Source organism: Chiloscyllium punctatum, chromosome 9 (assembly GCF_047496795.1).
Source record: "Chiloscyllium punctatum isolate Juve2018m chromosome 9, sChiPun1.3, whole genome shotgun sequence".
NCBI lineage: Eukaryota > Metazoa > Chordata > Chondrichthyes > Orectolobiformes > Hemiscylliidae > Chiloscyllium > Chiloscyllium punctatum.
The window spans coordinates 41,728,424-41,755,447 of record NC_092747.1 but is presented as its reverse complement, the minus strand read 5'-3'; the positions used below and the strand labels follow the sequence as shown (position 1 = coordinate 41,755,447).

Below are 27,024 nucleotides of genomic sequence, written 5' to 3'. Positions count from 1 at the left end.
TTTCTTTTGGACTGATTCACAGCCCAAGCTGTTCAGCCACTTGACAATCAATCACATCGGTAGGCAGAGCACCTTGGTCACTGCTAATTGGTCCCTAGTCCATAAAGCAAGTCATGTCACTTGTAAATAAACCCTCAGCTCCAGTTCATCTGTACATCGCTGAAACCCACAGCTACACAAATAGGGATCACAACAGATATCAAAGTATTTGCTTTCAAAACATACAGCCACTCTCACGTGCAAATTCCTATTTTTCTAAACAACTCATTTCAGTCCACAGTTTTAAAAATGCACAAAAATAAAAATATATGGAGTATACGGGAAGGTATCCTCATTGGGACTTTGTCTCCATACAGAATGTGTAGTTGTTAATCCTACCAATACAGTCATGGACCGATGTATCTGCAGTAGGCAGATTAGTGAGAATTAGGTCATGTATGTTCTACCCTTATGGCTCTTTCATGACCTGCCATAAACCCAGTCTAATAGCTATGTCCTTTAAGACATAGCAGCTCCATCAGTAGTGTAGCTGCCAAGCCAGTCTTAGAGATGGACAATGAAGTTCCTTCTGCCCCCTGGACATTCTCAGTGTTTCCTCCAAGTGGTGTTTAATAAGAAAAAGTAGTGATTCATCATTGGGGACAGGCAGGCAGGCAGTGTTATGTGGTCAACAGGAGATTTTCTTGCCCATCTTTGACCTGATGACTTGACACTTCATGTGTTTCAGAGTCAATGCTGAATACTGCCAAGGAATCCCTTCCAACTTTATTTCAATGAGGTGCCATCTTTGCTAGGTCTGTCCCGCGACAGAAATGGATATGAACTGGTGATGTTGTTATCTGTGACACTCCCTCTAAGGTACCATTCCATGTCTATGTCAGGATAATGCATGGCTAGTCTAGGTATAGCTTTCCCAATTTTGGCACTTATCCCAGAGTAAGGAGAATTCTGTAAGGTTGGCACAGCTGTTTGGCATTCCCAGTCCTGAGATGGATGCCAGGTTGTCCATCTGATTTCATACAAAGAAAAAAAAACAACAAAAAATGTTTTTTGTTTAGAAACACCTTCCATAACAGTTAAAAACTGAAGGAATGATACTTCACATTTGTTCATTTTCAGTACCAAGTAAGTTGTTTGGCAGTATTTGACACTTACTATGTCATCAATGTGTATTTACATAAGAATGAACATTCTCTACATTTTCCAGGTGAGATTAGTCACTTAGCAGAAACATAATTTCATTTAATACTTTTCAATCCTTGTGCAATGCTTTTGAATGGTCAATTAGATGATGAGCTGCCATTTTTGGGAAGTATTAGAGAGATAACATGTTTCAGACAGTAACCTCCAGATTCTTGGAAGATGTGCACATGCATACAATGGTCAGCATCCCTATTGATTTTACAGGAAAAAAATCTCCAACAATTAGATTATGTACTTATCAAAGACCATGCTGTAACAAAATGCAACAATAAATAAGCCAATTTCATATTTTGAAAAATTCTCTTCTGTTCAGTTACAACTGATTTTGGAACAGACTTTTTAAACCAATAAACATTAATGTACTATTCAAAAGTGAATACAGGATGCAATTACATACTTAATGAAATAAAAATAAGAAAGTTAGATATCAACCTGCACAAGTTTAGTGTCATGTCCAGTATAGACCACAAGACCTTGAATCCATTGAGTGTTCCTCAGCTGTGCACCTCTCAACAGAATTTGATCAGGTCCAACAGGAACAGGACTGCAACAGAATAAAGATAACATTACATACTCAAATCTGAACTCTGCACATTACATGAAACATACAGCTATTTGATTCCAAGTCATAGTTTTAATAACGTGAATTCCAAAGCCACTTAAATCTATGATTATAAAATGGCAGAAACTTTGAAATACAGTGTTTGAAGACTGCCAATCTATAGAAAAAAAATCACTAGCAGTAATTAGAACCTTTTACTATTTCCAGTAATATATTTTAAGTTGCAGGGAGTTATTTGTTTATTCACTCATCATACAAATGAAATAGCCTTTGGAAACTTTACCAAGGGAAAACAAGAACCTCTGAAAATTAGCAAAGACTGAACAAAAATTGACCAACCGATCAAGGCTTAGAAAGTGAGTATATTTGCAGGTGGCTGGATACCTTAAGCCTTACAATAAAGCAGGAGTGTTGAAGACTTCAGTACAAAGATTTCCCATGAACAAGGAAATGGGTGGAAATTAGGTATTGCTCCACAGTGATCAAATCCCATATGCCCTTTGAAAGGGTTCACTCATCCAAACTTCTGACAGAAGAATAGTATACGGTCTTGTAAAAGCAAACTGGGTGAACAAAAAAATCAATTTAAATGGTACTTTTAACATAGATAAAGACACCAAGCCCATGGTAAAAACATAATCAGACAAAAATTGGAGGAAGACATAATGAGTGGTAGTGAGTTTGTTCAAAGAAGATGATTCTAAGGTGGCAACTCAGTGGTATGATAGTTACTCCTGTATCAATATTGTAGGTTCAAGCATGATTCTAGGACTTTGAAAAAAAAAATCCTAGTTCAGTGTAGTACTGAAGTAGTACTATACTGTGGAAGGTATCATCTTTAATATTTCTTTCACCTGCATTCACTTGCATTCAACAAAACATGTCATCCTAGGGCTGCAAGTATTCAGTTCATAACTTTATAATATAAAACTTTAGGAATTCAAGGGTTAAGTTAAGATAAATGTAAAAACTGGTTAAGAAACAAATAAATTATCGTAAAGACAAGTGTAAAGACAAACCTACATTTAATTAACCTATCTTTAATATACAAGATCAGAGTGGTGATGAAAAAGAAGCTGAAAACAAAGAGGGACTTAGCTCTGGACCTCTTATTGGAAACAAGATAGCGTGAATACAAGGCAAATAGCATATATTAGGAACATAAATGATGCGTATTGGTTTCAAAATCGAAGAGTTATGTTGAATGAAGGTGAAATTAATGAGCTTATTTTGTTTGTTGACCCATCTCAAAACAATGCACACTGTCACAGAAGTGGAAGATGGTATGAAGAGGTTCTTTTGTTTAATATTATTGGATGTTTTCTCAAGAAGCGTGCACTTGTAGTTTATTTCAGTAGATTGCATCTCAATGGATTCAGATAGCAAACAGGAGACAATGTTACTCATGCCTGCACTTTCAGCAAAGAATAGATGGGAATCTACAGGGAAAATTCTGAGTGACAGAATTCATCTTCATTTGGAGAGTCAAGGATTAATCAAGGACAGTCAGCCTGGCTTTGTCATCAAAAGGTGGCTTTTAATAAATTTCACTGAATTTTTCAAGGAGATAACTATCCATGAGGCTAGTGCAGTTGATGTAATCTGGACTGCAGTAAGGCTTTTGACAAGGTTGCTCAGTGTCACTTGGAACACTGGTTAAAAAGCTAAAAGAACCATAGAATCCAAGGCATTTTGGCAAATTGGATCCAAAACTCAAGAAACAGAGGGTGAATTTGAAGAGTGTTTTTGTGATTGGAAGTCTGTGTTCAGTGGCTTAACACAGGGTTACAAAGCCAGGTCCTTTGCTGTTTTTTGTGGACATTAATGGTCTGGACATGAAGGAGGTGATGTGTAAGTTTGCAGAAAACAGAGGCTTGTAGTGTGGTAAATATTGAGGAGGAAAGTCTTCGACTCCAGGAGGCTATATGGCTGAACAGTGGTAAATGGAATTTGATCATGAAAAGTGAAAATTGATGCATTTTAGGAGCACTAACAGGTAAAGGAGTACACATTGAATAGGAGGACTTTTGGAAGTACAGACGAAATTTGGTGTGCATATCCATAGATTCTTGAAGGCAGCAAAACAGGTCGATACAGTGGTTAGGATGTATATGGAATACTTACCTTTATTAGCTGAGGCACTGAATATAAGAGCAAGGAGCTTATGATGGAGCTATATATAATGTTGGTTAGGTCACAGATAGAGTACTGTGTGCAGTTCTGATCAACACACGATAGGAAGGATGCGACTGCACTACAGGGTACAGAAGAGACTCACCAGGATTCACCAGTATTAGCTTTGAAGCTATGAGAAGCCAGTTAGGAATCTGCTGGCAACCAACTTGTGGGTTGAGACACCCACAGTCACGAAGTATTAAATAAAAGTTGGAGGACTGTTTAGCAAAAAAGCTAATGGAAGGATCCCCATAAACCATTACCATGGAGAAAAGCTACAACAGAGGAGAATTAAAGTGAATTCTGGAAGACCGCTGCACGCTTTCTGGATTGGCGCCTAAAAGAATAAATCAGCCTTCAAATTTTTTTTTATTCACTCATGGGATGTGGGTGTTGCTGGCTGGGCTAGCAATTATTTCCCATCATGAGTTGCCCTTGAGAAGGTGATGAGCTGTCTTCTTGAATCAGTGCAGTCCATGTGTGTAGGTAAATGCCATTAGGGAGGGAATTCCAGGATTGTAACCCAATGACACTGAAGTAACAGTATATTTGCAAGTCAGGACGATGAGTTGCTTGTAGGGGAATTTGAAATTGGCAGTGGTGTTCTCATCATCTGCTGCCTTTGTCCTTCGAGATGGTAATGGTCATGGTTTACAAGGTGCTGTCTAATGGACCTAAAATGAATTTCTTCTGTGCATCTGGTAGATGATACACACTGCTGCTCTCAGTGTGGTGTCAAAGTGAGTACATGCTTGTCAGTGTGGTGACAAGCAAGCAGGCTAGTTAGTCCTGCATGTTATCAAGCTTCCTGAGTGTTGTTGGAGCTGTAGTAACCCAGGCAAGTGCAAAGTATTCCATCACACTCCTGACTTGGCTTTGTAGATGGTGGACAGACTTTGGGGTTCAGGAGGTGAGTAATTCTTGTAATGTACAAGGGACATCTGGGAGAAGGGATGGGAAGAGAAGTAAAGCAGAACTAAGCTCAGAAAATAAGCAATTATAAACAATGTTAATAGCACTTGCTCTGTTTAGCTCTTAGATACTAGATATTGTTTTGCATTTGAAACAATAAATCTTATCACGTAGTTCAGTTAATTAAGGATGTTTGGATACCTCTTAAATATTAATAGTTATTAACAGGATTGTAACACCAGCTAATTAATCCATTAACAAATAATGACAAAAAGCAATTAAATTGCTCATTTATCTCATTGCGGTTTAAAGGAACTAGCTGTACACAAACTGGTTATTGTGCTTTCCCTATGGGCGGCACGGTGGCACAGTGGTTAGCACTGCTGCCTCACAGCGCCAGAGACCCGGGTTCAATTCCCACCTCAGGCGACTGACTGTGTGGAGTTTGCACATTCTCCCCGTGCCTGTGTGGGTTTCCTCCGGGTGCTCCGGTTTCCTCCCACACTCACAAAGATGTGCAGGTCAGGTGAATTGGCCATGCTAAATTGCCCGTAGTGTTAGGTAAGGGGTAGATATAGATGTAGGGGTATGGGTGGGTTACGCTTCGGCGGGTGCGGTGTGGACTTGTTGGGCCGAAGGGCCTGTTTCCACACTGTAAGTAATCTAATCTAATCTAATCTAATCTAATGTTTCAATATTGTTCATACTTTAGATTTACTCGATTGGCTTAAAAAGCTCATCACAAAAAGTTATTTTTTAGAGGTGAAGAGAGAAACAATACAAAAAGATCTGGGATTTCAAAACTTCAGCACTTAATGGTTGAAAGAATGGCCTCCAATTGGTGACAGAGGAAACAGGGAATATGTAAGACCAGAATTGGATAAACAAGAGTTTATCAGTAAGCTATAAGATCTACAGAAGCAAGAACATGAATGGATTTATAAGTATATTAACTACAAATTTAAACTTGAAAACTTTGGAGGACTGGAACGGTTAGTCAGCAAGCACAGATACAAGCAGCAGGACATATGAATGTAGAGAACCAAACTCCATCCAGGATAGCTTTGAAACAGTCCAAATGTGCAAGTTACAAACACTGAAAAGCTTTTGGTTGAGGATGGAGCAGAAACAGGTAACTTTACTGGTGAAAGATGACACAGTTTTTGATTTAGATTAAGTGCAGAATGAGAAACAACAGTCAGGTTCAAGAAGGTTTCTGAGTGTAAGAAGAGGAGTCAGTTCGAACAGGATATGTTAAGCAATGAAAAGGGTGGAATCAGAATCACAGGAATAAAGTTTGTATTAAAGGTCAAAGATAATAGATTTATTCTTCCTAACATTTAACACTAAAATTACAGTTCATGCATGAAATGGGATGACCTAAGGAAATAAGACAAAAGCTTCCTGTTCTTTACTTTGTCTTGTGAAGAATGTCTCAGATTTGAAAGGACAGCATGCAAATTCCCCAATACCTTAAATTCTAGCGATAAAATAATAGAAAATGAAAGGCAATGCTTAACGATGCATTCATTAAAATTTGTGGTGCTATGACCAATCAAGAAGAATATAAAATTCCTCTGGGTTAAAAACCCCACCTTCTCCAGAAATCTTAAATAACATCTCTCATCAGGTTAATTATAAAATCCTCCATTGATGCAAACCTCTTATAGCACACACTGTTGCATAGTTTCCAAAAAATGCAATACAACAAGCCTACTGTATCCAAGTAAATGAAGTTTGGAGAAAACAGCACCTTTATAAAACACAAAATGTTCCTTGCGAAGTTAAGAAATTTGATGATTGGTATCTGAGTTCATAGATCAGTTTTTCTTTTGTTTCTGAAGAGATTTTGAAAACGATAGCTTACACTTCTAATTTAATTTCCCTCTAGTGTTATAATTATGCTCTTCTAATTATATGTTCATGTGGGGTGAGCTCACTGAAATAATCCGATCCAGAGGTCTGGAGCCTACCCTATACACTGGGGAGGAAGACAACCTACTGAAGTTAGAGAAAGATCGCATAAATGAGGGAGAGAATCAAGCATTTTAAAAACTTCAAAATACCCATTGTTCCCAATTTGGAGATTGCCAGTGAAGTCATAGAGATGTCGATTGGGCCCATCACATTCTACACTCCCAGCCATTTTCACTAAATCTGCAACGGACAGAATATTAGCCGTTATGGGTAATCCCTAAAAGAAAAGAAGGACAAATGGCATTTAGATAATTCTATTTTCAACAGAAATTCTGCAAACATAGTAAACAATTCTCAAGACAATGACCAAACAAATGAGAAATGCCAAAAGCCAAACTGATTCTATTATCATTCTTACTGTCATTCAGCTGGCATGGCAACATCTATGTTAAATTGTTGGAGTCATGCAAATTAAAGCATTGATCTTCCTCATAAAAATCTCAGAAGCAATATAGATAATATAACTTCTGACAATGTCATTTAGAGTTATGGATTCTTCATATTGTTGGAAAAACACATTGAGAACATTCCTCCTTTAACCAAAGGTAACCTGACTCTAGAGCGATCATGAACATAAGAAACAAGATGAAATACTGAAGTTTGATAAATCTGTCATTCTGAATGGATGAGATAGAACAGATGTATACCAAGTTTCAGGCTAATTTTTAAGTTCATCAGAACATAACTCTCTTTCAGCAGAGTGATTTTGTGTTTCATTGCTACTATTAAATCAAACTAATTTTTATGGGTCAGTGACTTCATTACTTCCCAAATCTTCACACCATCTGTTAGAGTGCAGGAACAAAGGAAGAACTACATTCTATTACACACCGGTAATATTAAAAACAACTTTAATGTACTTCTGGTCCCAACGATATTGCTGAAACATTTTCCAAACCCAGCAACCTGGAGTGGAATCCAACTTACCTGTCGTACTTTGAGATTTGTTTCCCCGTCCAGATTGGATGTTTCAATATAACACATTGCCTGTGGTTCACTAAGAAATAAATCAACAATTCGTGAATGGTCTATAGCAAAAGCACAAAAGTCTTGCACATCTTTGCATTAAAACAAGTATAAACAATAAAAGGGCACTCAATATTAAAACAATGATTCACCAATAAAGGAGAACACATTAAAACAATCAATGATGGATAATGCAGACCTTCATCCTGGACTTTGTCAATTTCTTTTTTCAAACAGAAAATCAGATTGGTTACAGTGAACGTACATGTTTTATCTGAAAAATCATTACTGCAATTAGATTCCCATTTATATTTATTCCCAATTTCCTTTCTGTTCCTATCCAAGATTGTAACCAAAATCATTTTTCCAACTGTTTGGCCACAATGCTCACCAACCCTCCCATGTTTTGCCCCTGTTGTTCTGACGACATGGACTCTTGCTGGGCAATGTTTGCAGACTTTCAATTGCTCAGCACAGAGGCCTGACACATCTTTCCTGTGCAAGTCTGAACAAAATACAGGAAACATCGCAGTTGAATTAGGATGTATTTGCACCATTTACGAACAGTGTGTAAATACGAGCTGATCTTTGTCTTCCTGTGCTGGGGAAGAATTATGCCCTCTGTCCCAGGTTTTGTTCTGCATAAGATCAGACCAACTAGCATAGAGCAGGAACTGAATTCAATATCTTCTGGGCTTTAATGCACAGCAAATACATCCTGAAGCTAACTCAGATTTAGGACTTTATTTATTATATCAGTATTCGTTTTGATTGGGATTAGTACATTTCTGGTGTCATCTCATTTTGGATATTTATTGATATGGAAATTTATTAATAATGATAATCCGATGTAATTAGTAAATAAAATACTTTAAATTAAGGAAAATAATTAAATTTACATTTCAAAAATAGATCAACTTTATTTGACAGCAAAGTTCTCAAGGGTAAACAGTTTGTTGTCATATAAAAACAAGTACTTCTGTTTTCAAACTGCAATATCATCTCGCCATCTTTTAAGTAGCTATGGGGGAAATTTTCCTTTCATTATTTATTAACAAAAACATTTTCAGACCGTAATGACCGAAGAACTGCTCTGACAATTTTATGGAGGAAAGTAATGGTTTTATTTCTAGAAGGTTGCCTGATCTGAAGGTTGGTCCAAAGTGAGTCCATCAAAACAACTTCAACAACTCTGAAACAGGTCTAAATTACCTAAAATGCTCGAAGATATACCATAATTTGGTCAATTAAATATACACTGTAATTTTCTGTGGTAGGTTTTTTTTCAGTGTGACCCAGTTAGTCTGAAAACTAAGGAAGTGTGTTGTGAGGGAGATGGCTCGGAAAGAAGTCAACACTAAGTATTGTGGATCTATATTCTTAATGCAAATAAACGTGCAAGCGGTGACTTTATCAAGCAAATTACCATCAGTGCCCCATCAGGGTAACCCAAATAGTATTCAGGAGGGTTACGAGGAGACAGGTAACATGTGCAAGGAAAATTTAGGGGTACTAATTTTTATTTTGCATAAATTATGCTTGTCAGGCATTGAGTAATACAGATATGATGGTAACTCTAATGAACTCATCTCATCATTTGGTGAAAAACAAAGACATCGCATTGACTAAATGCTGCATGGTATTAAATCAATACATCAAATCTTGGCTGTTAATCAATATTACAACTGGGCAAGAATATAAAGGTAGCGCTATGACCTTTAACAAAAAGAAAATTTTATATGTATAACCATTAGAGTAAGTTGAATAAGAGGGACTTATATAGAGGCTTAACTTTTACAATTTCCAAAATTTGCATCAGAACCCAGCTAAAACTTTTGAGATAAAATTATCATAGATCGCAATGTATATGCTGGCCTTTGCAGAAATCGAAGCAAAACCAGAGGGGTGTATTTACTGTTTTTAAATCTCGAAGTCCTATGTTACAACTGATACTCCCAGTACTAAAACACCTGTAGCAATTTTGACCACCACATTAAATTACTTGCTTTCTTGACTGCTCAATTTACATGTGGAGCCCATTAAGGGCAATGCAATAAAACCAAAGATGATGAAGAGTAGGGAGACAGCTAAATCAAAATGGAGTTGAGAGGGGAGAAAAGCATTCTACTTAGTGCAGTGCTCAGGTTTTAAAAGCATTGACAGTATTGGTAGATGCCGCATGCCCCCTCTCCAATGACACTTGGACACTAACATAGCCAGAGAAAAGGGGCAGACAAATTGGCAACTATGATCCTCTCCTCCGGCTGTTATCTGGGTGTGTTCATTGCTAAATTGGCCAAGGCCAGAAGACATGTGAGGAGGTTTCCTGACTTGCCCGAAATCCCTCTGCACCTGATACCCAAAAGTCAGGAATGTAGGGCTGAAATGCAACCAAAAGCAAAACAAAAGATTTTTCAGATAACTGGAAAGGATGAGGGGTATCGTGTTTTACCCTCTTGTTCACTTCCTCACCGTCTGCTGCAGATCCAGTCTAGCAGCAATGTCTTTAGGATTTAACCAGCTCAGTCAGTGGTGGTGCTGCCAAGCTACTCTTTATGAAGAACATTGATGGCCCCCACCCAGAGAATATTCTGTGCCCTTATTACCTCAGTGACTCCTTCAAATGCTGTTGGAGGTGAAGTTGGAGTGAACAGGAAGTTTTCTTGGCCATATTTGATTTGATGCCAAGAGAACTTACAAGGCCCAGAGTCAATGTTGAAGACTCCCAAAGCAACTTCTTCCCAACGGACTCCTCACTGTGCAGGTACCTCAGCTGGGTACCTCCTGGCAGAAGCTGCTATCCTTTCATATGAAGTTATCAAAAATTGTTCGAAGAAGTCAATAACATTAACTGAAGGATCGCAGACAATTGCATCAAAGTTTGTTTTTAAAAGGTACACTCCCTGAATACATTTAAAGTGGGAGATGTGTTTGAACTTATTCAAAGTTATTTTTCTAATCCTCAAAAAAACTCAATTCAAATGCCATCAGGTCAGTTAATTCTGTTCAGAAATACAAACATATAAAATTTTACAATACATACGGAAGCTAAAACTGCAGCATTCAAAATAATTACAGTCACTTCGAAAGCATACTTCAGAGGAAACAGCAATGAACCTCATATAGTGCCTGACCTGGTGGAGATAATAATCATATCAGCTGGGAGACGCTGTCCATTGGTCACCATCACAATGTCCCCCACTGCCACCTACAAAAACATGATGAACATTAGGATATGGAAATATAGAAAGTAGCAACAAATAAAACAAAATGTTCGCATTGAAAACGCCTTACTACATTGTCAAAGATTCAGATCGTGGGAATACTATCAATTTTGCCAACCTTTTGTTTTGTCTTCATCTAGCTCATGAAAAGAGCCTTAATGTGGCTTTGCTGCAATTCCTCACTTCCCAAAACAAATATCAATTCAAATTTTGAACAACAGTTTTGACAGGTACTAATATTTAATGCCATTCATGTTCTAAAATCAAACTGAAGTTTTTTCATAAGAATTGATAGATAGTGAAGAACACATAGTTTGTGTTCTAAGAACAGTATGACACTGTTAGCTTTTTTAAAAAAAAATTGTTGATGGAATGTGGTCATCATTGTGTAGCCCAGCACTTATTGTCTAACCTAACACCCTTGAGAAGTTGGAGGTGAACTTTCTTCTTCAACTGCTGTAGATTTGGGGTATAGATAGATGGACAGTGTTTTTAGGATGGGAGTTCCACCACTTAACCCTGTGACAGTGAAGGGTGATATAGTTCCAACTCAGGATGGTGTATGGCTTTAAAAGGTCAACATTGCACTAACGGCACAGTCAGTGTGAGGCAATCTGTTTCTGTTTCTTTGTGTTAGTAACTGGTGCATTTTCTGTGTGCCTGAAGTTAATAATTAACTTCTTAGTATTTCTATAACCATGGTGATTTCTTTTAAAACAGCTTTGAGTCCTGATTTTATAGTGAAAGGTTTTGTATGTACTTTAATGGATTTTCTTTTTTTTGTAGATTATTTCCCTTACTGTGTTGCAAAACAATGGACCCTCAAGATTTGTTACAGACTTCTGGAACTTTTATTTAAGATTGAGGGAAACACCCAAACTTTAGAGAGGAAAATGTTTTTACTTTGAGTGTAGCAGGTCTGTGAAGTCCTTGAAATGGGATGGGTGTATTGTCCCATGTTCCTGAGAAGCAAAGGACATATTGTTATGATACGCAGACAGACAGCTGAATCACATCAGCCTTTCTATTCCTGTATTCATGACAAATTGTTCCCAAATAGGCTTTGAATGACCAATCCCAGACTTTATGAATAATTAATTGAATGAAATATTAATTCCAGACACCAGTTTGTATCTCAAACAAAATTTATTTTCAAAGAAACACAGAAAATTTAAATAAGGTGGCCTGATTAGCGTCTATGCTTTAAACCCACAACATTTGTTTGTATTTTGTGTAAATGAGGGTTGCAAAGACAAGCAAACACTATTAGGAGATAAAATTTTTAAAAATTACTTAATGGCTTTCATAATGATTGTTTCACAGGCATAGATGTGGACTCCTTGTTTACTTTTCTGTCACCAATCAGGGTCACCTTCTTGGTTCACTCAGGTGAAAATAGTAACATTTCTGACTCAACTTTCTACCCTGTTTCCGATGAGTAGAGAGATTGGGCAGGGAACTTTCAAATCTTCATGCTGTGTTGTCTCCAGCCAAACTTTTCTCCTCTCCAAAATACAGTTCAAATAAGCTCCAGCTCTGGTTCTGCCCCGAGAGACTGACTGTCCTTTCCAGAGGCCTCAATTACCAGCAAACTATGCCATCTAAGTTTGGGGTAATTTATGAGCTTAGATAGGTGACTGGCTGATGGACAGAAGACAGAGTTGGGATAACTTTTTTTTTCTGAATGGCAAGAAGTAGCTAGCACGGTGCCACAGAGTTCAGACCTTGGGCCAAGCTATTTACAATTTACATTAACAGCTTGGATACAGAGATAGAAGGCTCTATAGTCAAATTTGCAGATGACACAAAAATAGGTGGGCAGTAAACTGCAATGAAGAAATCAGAACCTTATGAATAGATTGATTAGGAGACCGGGTCAAAATGTGGTAGATGGAGTTTAATGTGGATAAGTGAGAGGTCATGCATTTGGTTGGGAAAATGGGAAGGTCACCTATTATCAAAATGGGGAGCCACCTCGGGGTGCTACAGTACCAAAGGATCTGGGTGTCCTTGTTCATGAATCACGCAAAACTAGCTTGCAGGTACAGCAGATAATAAAGAAAGCGAATGAAATGTTGGCTTTGAGAGCTAAAGAAAGAGAATATAAAGGTAAGGAAGTATTGTTGCAACTATACAAGGCATTGGTGAGACCACACCTGGGGTATTGTGCAAAACTTTGGTCCCCTTATTTGAGGAAAGATGTAATGGCATTGGAGGCAGTTCAGAGGAGGTTCACTAGTTTGGTCCCAGAGATGAGGGGTTTGTTGTATGAAGACAGATGACAGCTTAAGCCTATACTATCTGAAATTTAGAAGAATGAGGGGAGATCAAATTGAGAAATTCAAGATGATACAGGTATGGATAAAACAGACGTGGAGCAGATGCTTCCTTTTGTGGGACATTTTAGGACAAGAGGTCATTGTCTTGGGATAAGGAGAACAAATTTAAAACAGATTTGAGGAGAAATTACTTCACCAAAAGGGTTGTGATTCTGTGGAATTTGCTGCCCCAAAGTGCAGTGGATGCTGGGACAGTGAGTTAACTAAAGGAAGAGTTAGACAGATTTTTAATTAGTAATGAGTTGAAGGTTTATGGGGAAACAGCAGAAATTTGGGTGTGAAGAGCATACCAGCCATGATTGAATGGCAGAGCATACCTGATGGGCCAAAAGGTCTAATTCTACTCCTATATCTTATGAACATGAATTTGCTTGAACATAGGATCTCTTCCAGACTTGCTGGAACTAATTCGCGGGTACTGACCTCATTAAATAGATAGTAGAAGTTGGCTATTAAACACAATGCTCTTCCTAGGGTCACTGTGTCTGTAGAAACATTTTTTGATCAAGGCTCAGCTTGCATTAACTTCCAGGCCTGACCTCACAAATAAACACCAACTTGTTTGACCTACTTTATTTTAACCACAATTTGTTTTACAAAGTCCTTAAGTCATCTTTAGCTCCAAACCAAAATTGACAAAAGAATTAAAAGAAAAATAATGAAAAATCAGCAAGGGTTCTAAAAATATAGTCAATCACTTTAGATTGACGGGTTAGTGTTGCTTTCTGATCAGAAACCTAGGGTCGGGGAGGCAAAACTAAAGAACGTAGGTCTAAGGTGAGAGTGGAAATATTTAAAAAGAATCTGAAGAGTAATCTGTTCACGCAAAGGATAGTGTGTGTATTAAACAAGCTGCTAGAGGTTGTACTGGAGGAAGGTACAATTACAATATTTAAAAGGCATCAAGATGGGCTTATGAATAGGAAGGGTTTAGAGGGATATGGGCCAAATGCTGGCAAATGAGTCCAGGTCAGATTGGGATGTCTGGTTGGCGTGGATGATTTGAACCAAAGGGTCTGTTCCGTGCTGTATGATTCTATAAGCGTTGAGATAAAACTCTAAGGTGTTACTTAAAGCTGACTACTTTGAAGGTCAGGAGTATGATAGATCCAAGAAGAAGCTATCTGAGTTTCAATCAAAAGTTGAAGTCACAAGTGACTCAAAGTTACAGAATTACGAGATACTTTGGTGTGACTACGGGCAGTGTTATCATCCTTCTGGTAATCAAGAATCTAGCTACTTCTGCTTTAAAAGTATTTAAAAGCATTGACTGCCTTTTTGTTTTATTCATTTGTGAGATTATAGATGTCGCTGGCTGGCCAGCATTTATTGTCTGTTCCCAGTTGCCTTTCTCAAATTGCAGTTCCAACAATTCATACAGTACATTTCCTAGTAATTGTGATTCTCTTCAATTCTTTTGTCCTTCCCTTTCAATTCCTGGTTTACACCTATTTATGGGATGCTACTTGTATCCTCTCTGCTGAGATCAACTCAAAATATCTGTTCGATTCATCTCCTATCTCTTTATTCTCCACTAATAATATCCCAGACTCTCTTTCTAAAGAACAACACTTACTTTGTTTATCTTTTCTAATTACATGAAGGAACCTTTTCTATCTATTTTTATATTCTTGGCTAACTTTCTGTCATACCAATTTTTCCACGCTTACTAATCTTTCAGTTTTTATTTGCTGGTTTTTATATTCTGCCCAATATTTTGGCCTGCGACCAATCCTTGCAGAATTGTATGATTTCTCTTTTAGTTTGATACCATCTTTGACTTTTCTAGTTAATCACAGATGATAGTTCTGTCCCGTAGAATTTTTTGTATTTGTTGGAATGTAACTATTCTACGACGTATAGAATATCCCCTCAAATCTTCGGTATTGATCTATCCCTTAATCTTAATTGCAAATTCACTTTGCTAACTCTCCATTTCACACCCACATAAATGCCCTTGTTTACATTCAAAAATAGTAGCTTTGGACTCACACTTCTCTCCCTTGAACTGTGTGTAAAATCCATAGTGAAAGTGCCCTGCTGAACAGCAACTATGACATTCACTAATTATTTGGATGAGAAAGCCTATTCTTAAAATAAACATACTGACTGAGAATTGTTAAAAATCACACAACACCAGGTTATAGTCCAACACGTTTAATTGGAAGCACTAGCTTTAGGAGCGCTGCTCCTTCATAAGGCACAACCATCTGATGAAGGAGCAATGCTCCGAAAGCTAGCGCTTCCAATTAAACCTGTTGGACTATAACCTGGTGTTGTGTGATTTTTAACTTTGTACATCCCAGTCCAACACTGGCATTTCCAAATCACGACTGAGAATTGTGTGACCTTTATCCTCTTTTGTTTTGGGAAGCAGGGAGGGATTATCAGACACACGAAACTGTTAACAGTCTGATAGTAAAATGCTTGGATAAGAACCAGGCCATATTCGCAAAAATAAGTAGCTCACATTTACTTCCAATTGATTGAAATGCTTGTCCTCATAATTCAAATGTGTTTATTTTAAGCTTTGTGAGCTTTAGGAAGTCAAATAGAGTAATGGAAACAAAGCATCTGGACAACAAGTCAATAATTCATCATTGCCACGCACTTAAATAAAAGGCATGAAAACGGTGAAGTACAAGTGTTTCTGATCAGCCATCTATTTTACCTAGAGGCTCCAGTCAGCAGCCACTCTAGAATACTTCCCTGTTCAGCCTAATATTCACTGTAGATAACAGAGGAAACTTATAAAGTGCATACAATGCTTGTTTCAAATGTTGAAAGATGAAAAGCAATTGGAAGATGATTCAACTCCATCAAGGAGACTAAAACATCCACTTCGTTAAAGTATCAACTTTTAAAAATACCTTTAAGATGAAAACCTCATCCCACTACACTCAACCAAGTTCAACAACCCTGTGGTTGAAGCATCAGTCAGTTTTTAAAAAGTTCAATTAAAAACACTCATCCTAATTTTTAGCTCTGATATTGCAGCATTCACATCTATAATGAATTTCCTATTGTATCTATGGACAAGATGTACAACTTTCTGAAGCGTAGCTCTCCTTCCTCACAACGCAAAGATTTCCAACATATTAAATACAGTTGGAAGTACTCCAAAATGCAACTCATTAGTTATTTAATTCCAACTTCTCAACGTTTAATGTAAAAAAATTCCAGGTTGACTTGATTTTATGAGGTTGCCCTATTTGTTGGTTTTTGTGACAACCTCAAATTGTAACGTACACATGTATCACATACCTCTTTCCAAATAATGGTCTTCCACTTGCCATTTCTTAAAACTGTAAAATAAAATAAAAACATTTCTAATTGATGAAGTGGAATAGAAAACTTAGAACTCTGCATTTTACCTTATCTTGTCTTGTCTTGTCTTGGATGTAGGTTTGCTCACTGAGCTGAAAGGTTCATTTCCAGACGTTTCATTACCTTACTAGGGCAGCACCGTAGCTCACTGGAGGGTGGCATGGTGGCTCAGTGGTTAGCACTGCAGCCTCACAGCACCAGGGTCCCAGGTTTGATTCCAGCCTTAGGTGACTGTCTGTGTGGAGTTTGCACTTTCTCACTGTGTCTGCGTGGGTTTCCTCCAGGTGTTCTGGTTTCCTCCCACATTCCAAAAATGTGCAGGTTAGGTGAACTGGCCATGCTAAATTGCCCGTAGTGTTAGGTGCATTAGTCAGAGGGAAATGGATCTGGGTGGGTTACTCTTCGGAGGGTCAGTGTGGACTTGTTGGGCCGAAGGGCTTGTTTCCACACTGTGGGGAATCTAATCTAACAGTTAACATCTTCAGTGGACCTCATGCGAAGCAATGCTGAAAATTCCTGCTTTCTATGTATATGTTTGGGTTTCTTTGGGTTGGTGATGTCGTTTCCCGTGGTGAAGTCTATTCCTGTTCCTTTTCTCAGGGGGTGGTAGATGGGGTCTAACTCGATGTGTTTGTTGATAGAGTTCCAGTTGGAATGCCATGCTTCTAGGAATTCGCGTGTGTGTCTTTGTTTGCAGTGTCCTAGGATGGATGTATTGTCCCAGTCGAAGTGATGTCCTTCTTCATCCGTATGTGAGGATACTAGTGACAGAGGGTCATGTCTTTTTGTGGCTAGTTGGTGTTCATGTATCCTGATGGCTAGTTTTCTGCCTGTTTGTCCAATGTAGTGTTTGTTACAGTCCTTGCAGGGTATTTTGTAAATGATGTTAGTTTTGCTCATTGTCTGTATAAGGTCTTTCAAGTTCATGAGCTGCTGTTTTAGTGTCTTGGTGGGTTTGTGGGCTACCATGATGCCAAGGGGTCTGAGTAGTCGGGCAGTCATTTCCAAGATGTTTTTGATGCAGGGGAGAGTGGCTAGGGTTTCTGGGCGTGTTATGTCTGATTGTTTGGGTTTGTTTAACATCGAGTTAGACCCCATCTACCACCCCCTGAGAAAAGGAACAGGAAGTGACTTCACCACAGGAATTAACATCACCACGGGAAATGACATCACCAACACAAAGAAACCCAAACATATAAATAGAAAGCAGGAATTTTCAGCATTGCTTTGCATGAGATCCACTGAAAATGTTACCAAGTAAGATAATGAAATGTCTGGAAATGAACCTTCCAGCTTAGCAAGCAAACCTACATCCAAAACCTCAACCTGAGCTACAAATCTTCTCAAAATTCGCTAAGACCATATCTTGTCATTAAATACTCGCATGTTGCTACGAGTTTGTGGGCGGCACAGTGGCACAGTGGTTAGCACTGCTGCCTCACAGCGCCAGAGACCCGGGTTCACTTCCCGCCTCAGGCGACTGACTGTGTGGAGTTTGCACATCCTCCCTGTGTGTGCGTGGGTTTCCTCCGGGTGCTCCGGTTTCCTCCCACAGTCCAAAGATGAGCAGGTCAGGTGAACTGGCCATGCTAAATTGCCTGTAGTGTTAGGTAAGGGGTAGATGTAGGGGTCTGGGTGGGTTGCGCTTCGGCGGGGCGGTGTGGACTTGTTGGGCTGAAGGACCTGTTTCCACACTGTAAGTAATCTAATCTAATCAATTGGGCTGTTTCTCCACTAATCCATATTTTAACAACAACCTACAACGTTAATAAAAATGTAACATTTTTAAAAAAAATTCATAGAGTCTTAGAGATGGACAGCACGGAAACAGACCCTTCAGTCCAACTTATCCATGTCGATCAGATATCCCAACTCTATCTAGTCCCATCTGCCAGCACCCGGCCCATATCCCTCCAAACCCTTCCTATTCATATACCCATCTAAATGCCTCTTAAATGTTGCAATTGTACTCGCCTCCACCACATCCTCTGGCAGCTCATTCTATACACGTACCACCCTCTGCATGAAAATGTTGCCCCTTAGGTCTCTTTTATATCTTTCCCCTCTCACCCTAAACCTATCCCTCTAGCTCCGGACTCCCCAGCCCCAGGGAAGAGACTTTGCCTATTTATCCTATCCATGCCCCTCACGATTTTGTAAACCTCTATAAGGTCATCCCTCAGCCTCTGATGCTCCAGGGAAAATAGCCCTAGCATTTTCAACCTCTCCCTATAGCTCAGGTCCTCCAACCCTGGCAGAATCCTTGTAAATCTTTTCTGAACCCTTTCAAGTTTCACAATATCTTTCCGATAAGAAGACGACCAGAAATGCACACAATATTCCAACAGTGGCCTAACAAATGTTTTACACAGCCGCAACATGACCTCCTAACTCCTCTACTCAATACTCTGACCAATAAAGAAAAGCACACCAAATGCCTTCTTCACTATTCTATCTACCTGCGACTCCACTTTCAAGGAGCTGTGAACCAGCTCTCCAAGGTCTCTTTGTTCAGCAACACTACCTAAGACCTTACCATTAAGTTTAGAAATCCTGCTAAGATTTGCTTTCCCAAAATGCAGCACCTCACATTTATCTAAATTAAACTCCAGCCGCCATGTCTCAGCCAACTGGCCCATTTAATCAAGGTCCCATTTTAATCTGAGATAACCTTCACTGTCCACTACACCTCCAATTTTGGTGTCATCTGCAAACTTACTAACCGTACCTCTTATGCTCACTTTTAAATCATTTATATAAATGATGAAAAATAGTAGACCCAGGACCGATCCTTGTGGTAGCCCACTGGTCACAGCCCTCTAGTCTGAAAAACAACCCTCCACCGCCACCAAAGGTCTTCTACATTTGAGCTAGTTCTGTATCCAAATGGCTAGTTCTCCCTGTATTCTATGAGATCTAACCTTGCTAACCAGTCTCCCATGGGGAACCTTGTCAAACGCCTTACTGAAGTCCATATAGGTCACGTCCACCGTCTGCCCTCATCAATCTTCTTTGTTACTTCTTCAAAAAACTCTATCAAGTTTGTGAGACATGATTTCCCATGCACAAAACCATGTTGACCATCCCTAATCAGAACTTGCTTTTCCAAATACATGTACATCCTGTCCCTCAGGATTCCCTCCAACAACTTGCCGAACACCGAAGTCAGGCTCACTGCTCTATAGTTCCCTGGTTTGTCTTTACCACCTTTCTTAAATAGTGGCACCATGTTAGCCAACCTCCAGTCTTCCAGCACCTCACCTATGACTATTGATGATACAAATATCTCCGTAAGAGGCCCAGCAATCACTTCTTCAGCTTCCCACAGAGTTCAAGGGTATACCTGATCAGTTCCTGGGGATTTCTCCACTTTCATGTGTTTCAAGACATGCAGCACTTCCTTCTCTTAGAGCAGCACGGTAGGTCAGTGGTTAGCACTGCTGCCTCACAGCACCAGGGTCCCAGGTTTGATTCCAGCTTTAGGCAACTGTGTGGAGTTTACACATTCTCCCTGTGTCTGCATGGGTTTTTTGCGGATGCCCCGGTTTCCTCCCACTGTCCAAGATGAGCAGGTCAGATGAATTGGCCATGCTAAATTGCCCATCGTATTAGGGGTGAATATAGGGTAGGTGAATGGGTCTGGGTGGGTTACTCTTCAGAGGGTCGGTGTGGAATTGTTGGCCAAAGGGTCTGTTTCCATACTGTAGGGAAGCTAATCTAATCTCTGTAATATGGACATTTTTCAAGATGTCACCATCTATTTCCTTACATTCTATATCTTCCATGTGCTTTTCCATAGTAAATACTGATGCAAAATACTTGTTTAGTACCTCCCCCATCTCCTGCGGCTCCACACAAAGGCCGACTTGCTGATCTTTGAGGGGCTCTATACTCTCCCTAGTTACCCTTTTGTCCTTAATGTATTTGTAAAAACCCTTTGGATTCTCCTTAATTCTATTTGCCATAGTTATCTCATGTCCCCTTTTTGCCCTCTTGATTTCCCTCTTAAGTATACTCGTACTTCCTTTATACTCTTCTAAGGATTCACTCGATCTATCCTGTCTATACCTGACATATGCTTCCTTCTTTTTCTTAACCAAACCCTCAATTTCTCTAGTCATCCAGCATTCCCTATACCTTTCAGCCTTTCCTTTCACCCTAACAGGAATATACTTTCTCTGGACTGTCATTACCTCATTTCTGAAGGCTTCTCATTTTCCAGCCATCCCTTTACCTGCGAGATCTGCGCCCAATCAGCTTTTGAAAGTTCTTGCCTAATACTGTCAAAATTGTTCTTCCTCCAATTTAGAACTTCAACTTTTAGATCTGTCCTTTTCCGTCACTATTTTAGAACTAACAGAATTATGATCCCTGGCCCCAAAGTACTCCCCCACTGACACCTCAGCCACTTGTCCTGCCTTATTTCCCAAGAGTAGGTCAAGCTTTGCACCTTCTCTAGTAGGTTCATCCACATGCTGAATCAGAAAATTTTCTTGTACCCACTTAACAAATTCCTCTCCATCTAAACCCTTAATACTGTGGCAGTCCCAGTCTATGTTCATAGAGTCACGCAGCATAGACACAGGCCCTTCGGCCCAACATATATCAGCGGTGTACCAAAGGGATCGGTGCTGGATCCTTGCTGTTTATTATATGCATTAACAACTCGCATGTGAATGTAGAAGACGTAATTAGTAAGTTTGCAGATACATGAAAATTGGTGGTCTTGATGTGGAGGAGGCTGTTTCAGGCTGCCGTCAGATGGTGATCAGCTGGTAAATTGGGCAGAGTGATGGTAGACAGAATTTAATCCCTATAAGTGCAAGGTGATACATTTTAGAAGGACGATCAATAAATATCAAACGATGCTCATCCCATTTGCCTGCACTCAGCCCAGAGACTAATATGTCCCTGTCATTTTAAGAACTCATCAAGGTGCTTCTTAAATATGGAGTACCTGCCTCCATATTTCTACCAACATCTGGGTGAAAAAACATTTTCTAAAATCTCTTCTAAACCTCTTGCTCATTGTTTTAAACTTAGGCCCTCTGGACATTCCTGATGAAGAGCTTATGCTCAAAACATCGACTCTCCTGCTCCTTGGATGCTGCCTGACCAGTTGTGCTTTTCCAGCACAATACTTTTTGACTCTGATCACCAGCATCTGCAGTCCTCACTTTCTCCTTGTCACATCTCCCATGAGGATAAGATTGTCACAATCGACTCTTATCAACACTTCTCAACACTTCTCACAATTTGTATACTTCAATCAGATCCCCCTTCAGCCTCCTCTGCTCCACGAAAAACAAATCCAGCCTATCCAATCTCTCCTCATAACTGAGACTTTTCATCTCAGGGAACATCATACTGAATCACCCCTGCACCCTTTCCAGTGCAATTATGTCCTTCCAATAATTTGGCAACCAGAAATGCACACAGGATTGAATGTGTGGCCTAACTGATGTTTTATAAAGTTGTAACAAGACTGGCTTGCTCCTATATTCTATGCCCTGGCTAATCAAGATAAGCATTCCATATGCCTTCTTCACTACCCTGTTTACCTGTACTGACACCTTCAGGGATCTATGTTACTTTGTTCCCCAATACTCCCTACCATTCATTGTGTTATCCTTTTCTCTTTCGGCCTTCTAAAATGTGTCACGTTGCACTTATTGGGATTAAATTCTATCTACCATTGCTCTGTCCAATTTACCAGCTGATTACCATCAGACGGCAGCATGAAACATCCTCCCCCACATCAACACCACCAATTTTCATTTACCTGCAAACTTACTAATTAGATCTTCTACATTCACATCCAAGTTGTTAATGCATATAATAAACAGCAAGGATCCAGCACTGATCCCTTTGGTACACTGCTGATCACAAGCGTTCGCCATTACTGTGTCTCCTATTTGCAAGCCAATTTTGGATCCAGTTTTTCAACTTGCTTTGGATCCGACCTTTTGGACCAACCATCCATGCGAGACCTTGCCAAAGGTCTTAATCAAGTCTTTATAACCCACATCAATTGCACTACCCTCATCAATATATTTGATCACCTTTTCAAAAATCTAAATTAAATTAGTCAAACACGATCTTTTCTAACAAATCCATGCTGCCAATCCCTACCTTTCCAAGTATCGATTATTCCTGTGCTTTAGAATTATTTCCAATAACGTACCTACCACTGACATCAGACTAACTGGTCTATACTTACCTGGCCTTTCCCTACTACCATCATTGAACAAAAGAACCATATTACCTATCCTCAAGACATGTGGCACATGTGTCCAGCAAAATATTAAATATACCTGCCTGGGTCCAAGCAATCTGCTCCCTTGCCTGCCATATCAGCTTGGGATACATCTCATCAAGCTCTAGGGACTCATGCACACTAAAACATCCAAAATCTTCCTTATTAATCTTAAACTTACCAACCTAAATGAAATCCCCGACCACAATGTGTTTCTCCTGTATGAATACAGATGAAAAGTATTCATTTAAGACCTCACCCTCGTCCAATGGCTCCATGCACAGGTTGTCCCTTTAAATTCTAATAGGTCCCACACCATCCCTTGTAATCTTCTTACTCTTATTACACTTATAAAAGCCTTGAGATTTTCCTTGATCCTATCTGCCTAACATATTTTGTGGCTTCTCTATGCCCTCCTACTTTCTGTTTTAAGCAACCCCGACACAGTACAGTTTTGAAAGGCCTCCTATTTTTAATGCACTGTACCTGACATTTACTTCCTTCTTTTTCTTTATCAAACTCTTGATATCCCTCGACATCCAGAGTTCCCTTGCTTTCACTCTTAGAGAAACACAGTGACCCTGAATTTTCACTATACTACTTTTAAAAGACTCACATGTTCAAAATGCAGACATACTGAAAGTACCCTGCTCCCATCCTATGTTTGCCAGATTCTATCTAATGGGATTGAAATTGGCCTTGCCCCAATTTAGCCATTTAACTTCCTTTTCGCTTTCCATAATGATCTTGAAACTTGCAGTGCCTTTCACAACCATAAACAACTCAAAGCATTGCAGTGTAAGTAGAACTCTGGTCATGTAGGAAACATGGCAAACAATTTGCATACAAACTTCCAAATTACATGATAATGAGCATTTAATTTGTTTCTTTTACAAAATCAAAACATATAATGCTGGAGAAGCTTACGAGGTCTGGCAGAATATGGGGAGAGAGATGCAGAACTAATGTTAACTGTGATTCTCTCTCTACAGTTGCTGCCAAAACTACTGATTTTTTCCAGTACTTTGCAATTATTTCAGATTTCTAACACCCAAAAATATTTGCTTTCATTTGAGAGCATCATTTTTAAAAAGATGTTGATTGAGGGATAAATATTGGCCAGGACACCAGAGATAGCTCCATTTTCCAAAAGAATCTTTTTTTAAAAAGAAGAGCAGAGATGAAGACGCTTCTATGGAACGCTCATCCTCAGGGAGCAGTGGAGGCAAGGATATTGAATATTTTGAATGCTCACTCAGAAAAGATAGGATTTTTGACTGACTTGGGAGAAAGTAGAAATAGGGTGGACAAGTAAGCAAACAGAGGCCACTCTTGTTCACTAATGTTCTTCACAGAAGGAAACCTTCCATCCTTAACTGGTCTGACCTACAATCAATTCCAGACCCTGACTCGGACCTGCCCTCTGAAGTGGCCTAGCAAGCCACCCATTTTAATAGCAATTAAAGTTGGGAAAATATGCTGGCTCACCAATATGATGCCCCAAACCATGAAAGAACAAATAAAAAGAAATACTCTAAAGTAACATAACTTTAACAAACATTGGACAATACTGTGAAGTTTCTACTGTCTCACACATTATTGGAAAGTGGTTTCCAAAATGGTAATCATTTTTGGCCACAACCATCTCTTTGTTGTTTGGATCTGTGCTTGTCGACAATAACAGATGTCCAACTCCAGACAGGCTAACATATTTGCATGGTTAATTGTCCTGGCATTACCAGCTCAACTATAACTTAATATTCAATGCAAACCATTAAACTCAAGAAAGCTGCATCCGTGTTGGAGTCAGACAGTTACCAGAATGGATTATTTCATGTCATCATCAGTTCATACACATGCTAAAACAACATGGCAAACCATAATCACTACACAAAACATCCTCTAACCACTTTCTTCTCCACTTTGCATCACATGCTTTCTTTTGTCTAGTATATCCTTTTATGGTGGGAGGGGAAAAGATTTAAAAAAGACAAGCGGCAAAATGTTTACAGAGGGTGATTTGGGAGGATTGAACTTCCTGAGGAAGTGGTGGATTTGGCTACAAATACAACATTTAAAAGACATTTCGGTAAGTACGTGAAGAGGAAAGGTTTGGAGGTATATCAGCCAGGAGGAGGCAGGTGGGACTAGTTTAACTTGGGATTATGTTTGGCATGGACTGGTTGGACCAACGGTTCTGTTTCTGTGTTGTATGACTCAATGGACAATATTATTAAGAAAGATGCATCTTTTTGCTTTCAGAAGTGATGGAAGATTTATCACTAACTTCTCAATATCACTCTCACATGACAGTGAGCCAGAGTTGAGCTTCTTCTGGCAGGGTAGGGGAGGTGAGTTAGTGACAGGAATTAGGTTGGGGATGGGGATAGGGAATAAAATGGGGCAAAGGAGGAATTCAGTGGCAAATAAGTGTTCAGTTTAATAGCTGACCAGGTCTTAACCTAGGCAATTCCGTTGGAGTCGGCTAATTCAGGATTTTCATATGATCATGATGCATAACTCTGGTCTGTGCTGTTGTAATAACTAATTGGCTATTGAAATTTCCAGATTAGAGGGATGCTAGAAAAGCACAGTTGGTCAGGCAGCATCTGAGGAGCAGGAAAATCGATGTTTTGGGCAGAAGCCCTTCATCAGACTTTTGCCCGATACGTCGATTTTCCTGCTCCTTGGATGCTGCCTGACCAGCTGTACTTTTCCAGCACCACACTAATCTAGACTCTGATCTCCAGCATCTGCAGTCCTCACTTTTGCCTACTGGAATTTCCATGCTACAGTGAGGGACTCGAGAGCTGAAGAACATTAGTGAATCTGCTGGATTTTTATAGCATATGACAGTTTACAGAATCACATATTTGGTACCCTCCCGTAAATAATGTGTTAAATTCAATTTCACAAATTGCCACAGTGGGAATTCCACTTTGGCTTTTAGCACATCAAAATTCACTGCAAAATTTTGTTCCACTCATTTAACATATCAATGAGGTCAGTTGATGGGACTGGCAGCTCTGTGTCATTAAGTTTGAGTTCAAACCAACCACAATCATGAATAGTTAATCTGACTGACATTTTTGCACATTATTGCAAGGTGCCATCTTTCACTTGTAAGATGAGGGACAAAGGCGCTCTTTCATCTGCTTGCTCAGGTGATTCTAGTTACATCTATTGAGCTCACATAGCATTATTTGAAGAACAGACAGTAATTTCCTGGTGTCTTGCTTAATAATCATCACTCAACCGACAGTCATTTAAAAGAAAAACACCAATCATTCATCTCATTGCTGTTCAAGGAATATTATTGTCCATTAATGATCCCTGAATTAACCTACATATCTTGAAAGTCATTAGTTATGCATGACATATTTCAGGAAATTGACAGATGTAAAAAGGTACTAATACTACATGTCATTATTATAGTGCTATTACCATTTCACTACTTCCACAATGTGTCACTGGCTCAGGTTGGGGGGTTGGAGGAGGAGTCTAGTTATTTTAATTAACCTATTTGGATATGCTAGGACACACCTTTGGACAGGTATGACTTGAAACAAGACCTTCTGGCTCAGGGGCACAGATTTGTAGTCTTCCCTCCAGCAAATTCATGATAGTCATGTCAAAACACTTCATATCTTAATTACACAGTGGGATGTGAGGCAGCACCTCTTAGACTTGCTTTGCCATTCCCATTATTCAAACATCCCCTGCAGACAAAGTGCTAATGCTGAGCCCTGGGAGGAAGGTCTGAGCTCGTGCTCCAGAAGGCCGACTCTCGGCTGAGATGGCCACTTGTGGTACCACGTGCTTCATTCTTTTGAGGTATTCCAGTTTATCAGACTTGGTATGGTGAGTTGAAACAAAACTCAGAAATCAATGCTTCTGGACTCTGACTGCAAAATCTTCCTCTGATTCTTCATCCATTTGGAACATGCTAGGCAGTCTCTTTACTTGGTTAATGAAGAGAGACTTTTTTAAAAAGCCACAGCAACTTGGTAACCAAGAGTACTCAATGACATTTGCAGATACAAAGGGTCGCTTTAACGTTAACACCAGAGGTTGAACAATTAG

The 27,024-nt window shown here is 39.3% G+C and overlaps 1 protein-coding gene across 5 annotated transcripts in view; it reads right to left on the bottom strand.

The window, feature by feature from the left end:
* Positions 1-27,024, bottom strand: part of atp8a2 (ATPase phospholipid transporting 8A2) — a 561,594-nt gene that overhangs the window by 372,875 nt on the left and 161,695 nt on the right. For 4 of the 5 annotated variants that reach the window (XM_072577324.1, XM_072577325.1, XM_072577327.1 and 1 more), the window contains 5 exons: positions 16,623-16,663; positions 10,930-11,003; positions 7,757-7,826; positions 6,919-7,046; positions 1,636-1,747 (listed from right to left, as the gene is read on the bottom strand). In XM_072577324.1, coding sequence (XP_072433425.1) covers positions 1,636-1,747; positions 6,919-7,046; positions 7,757-7,826; positions 10,930-11,003; positions 16,623-16,663 — 425 coding nt within the window. The remainder of the gene's footprint in view (positions 1-1,635; positions 1,748-6,918; positions 7,047-7,756; positions 7,827-10,929; positions 11,004-16,622; positions 16,664-27,024) is intronic. The other variant, XM_072577326.1, reaches the window with a different exon arrangement.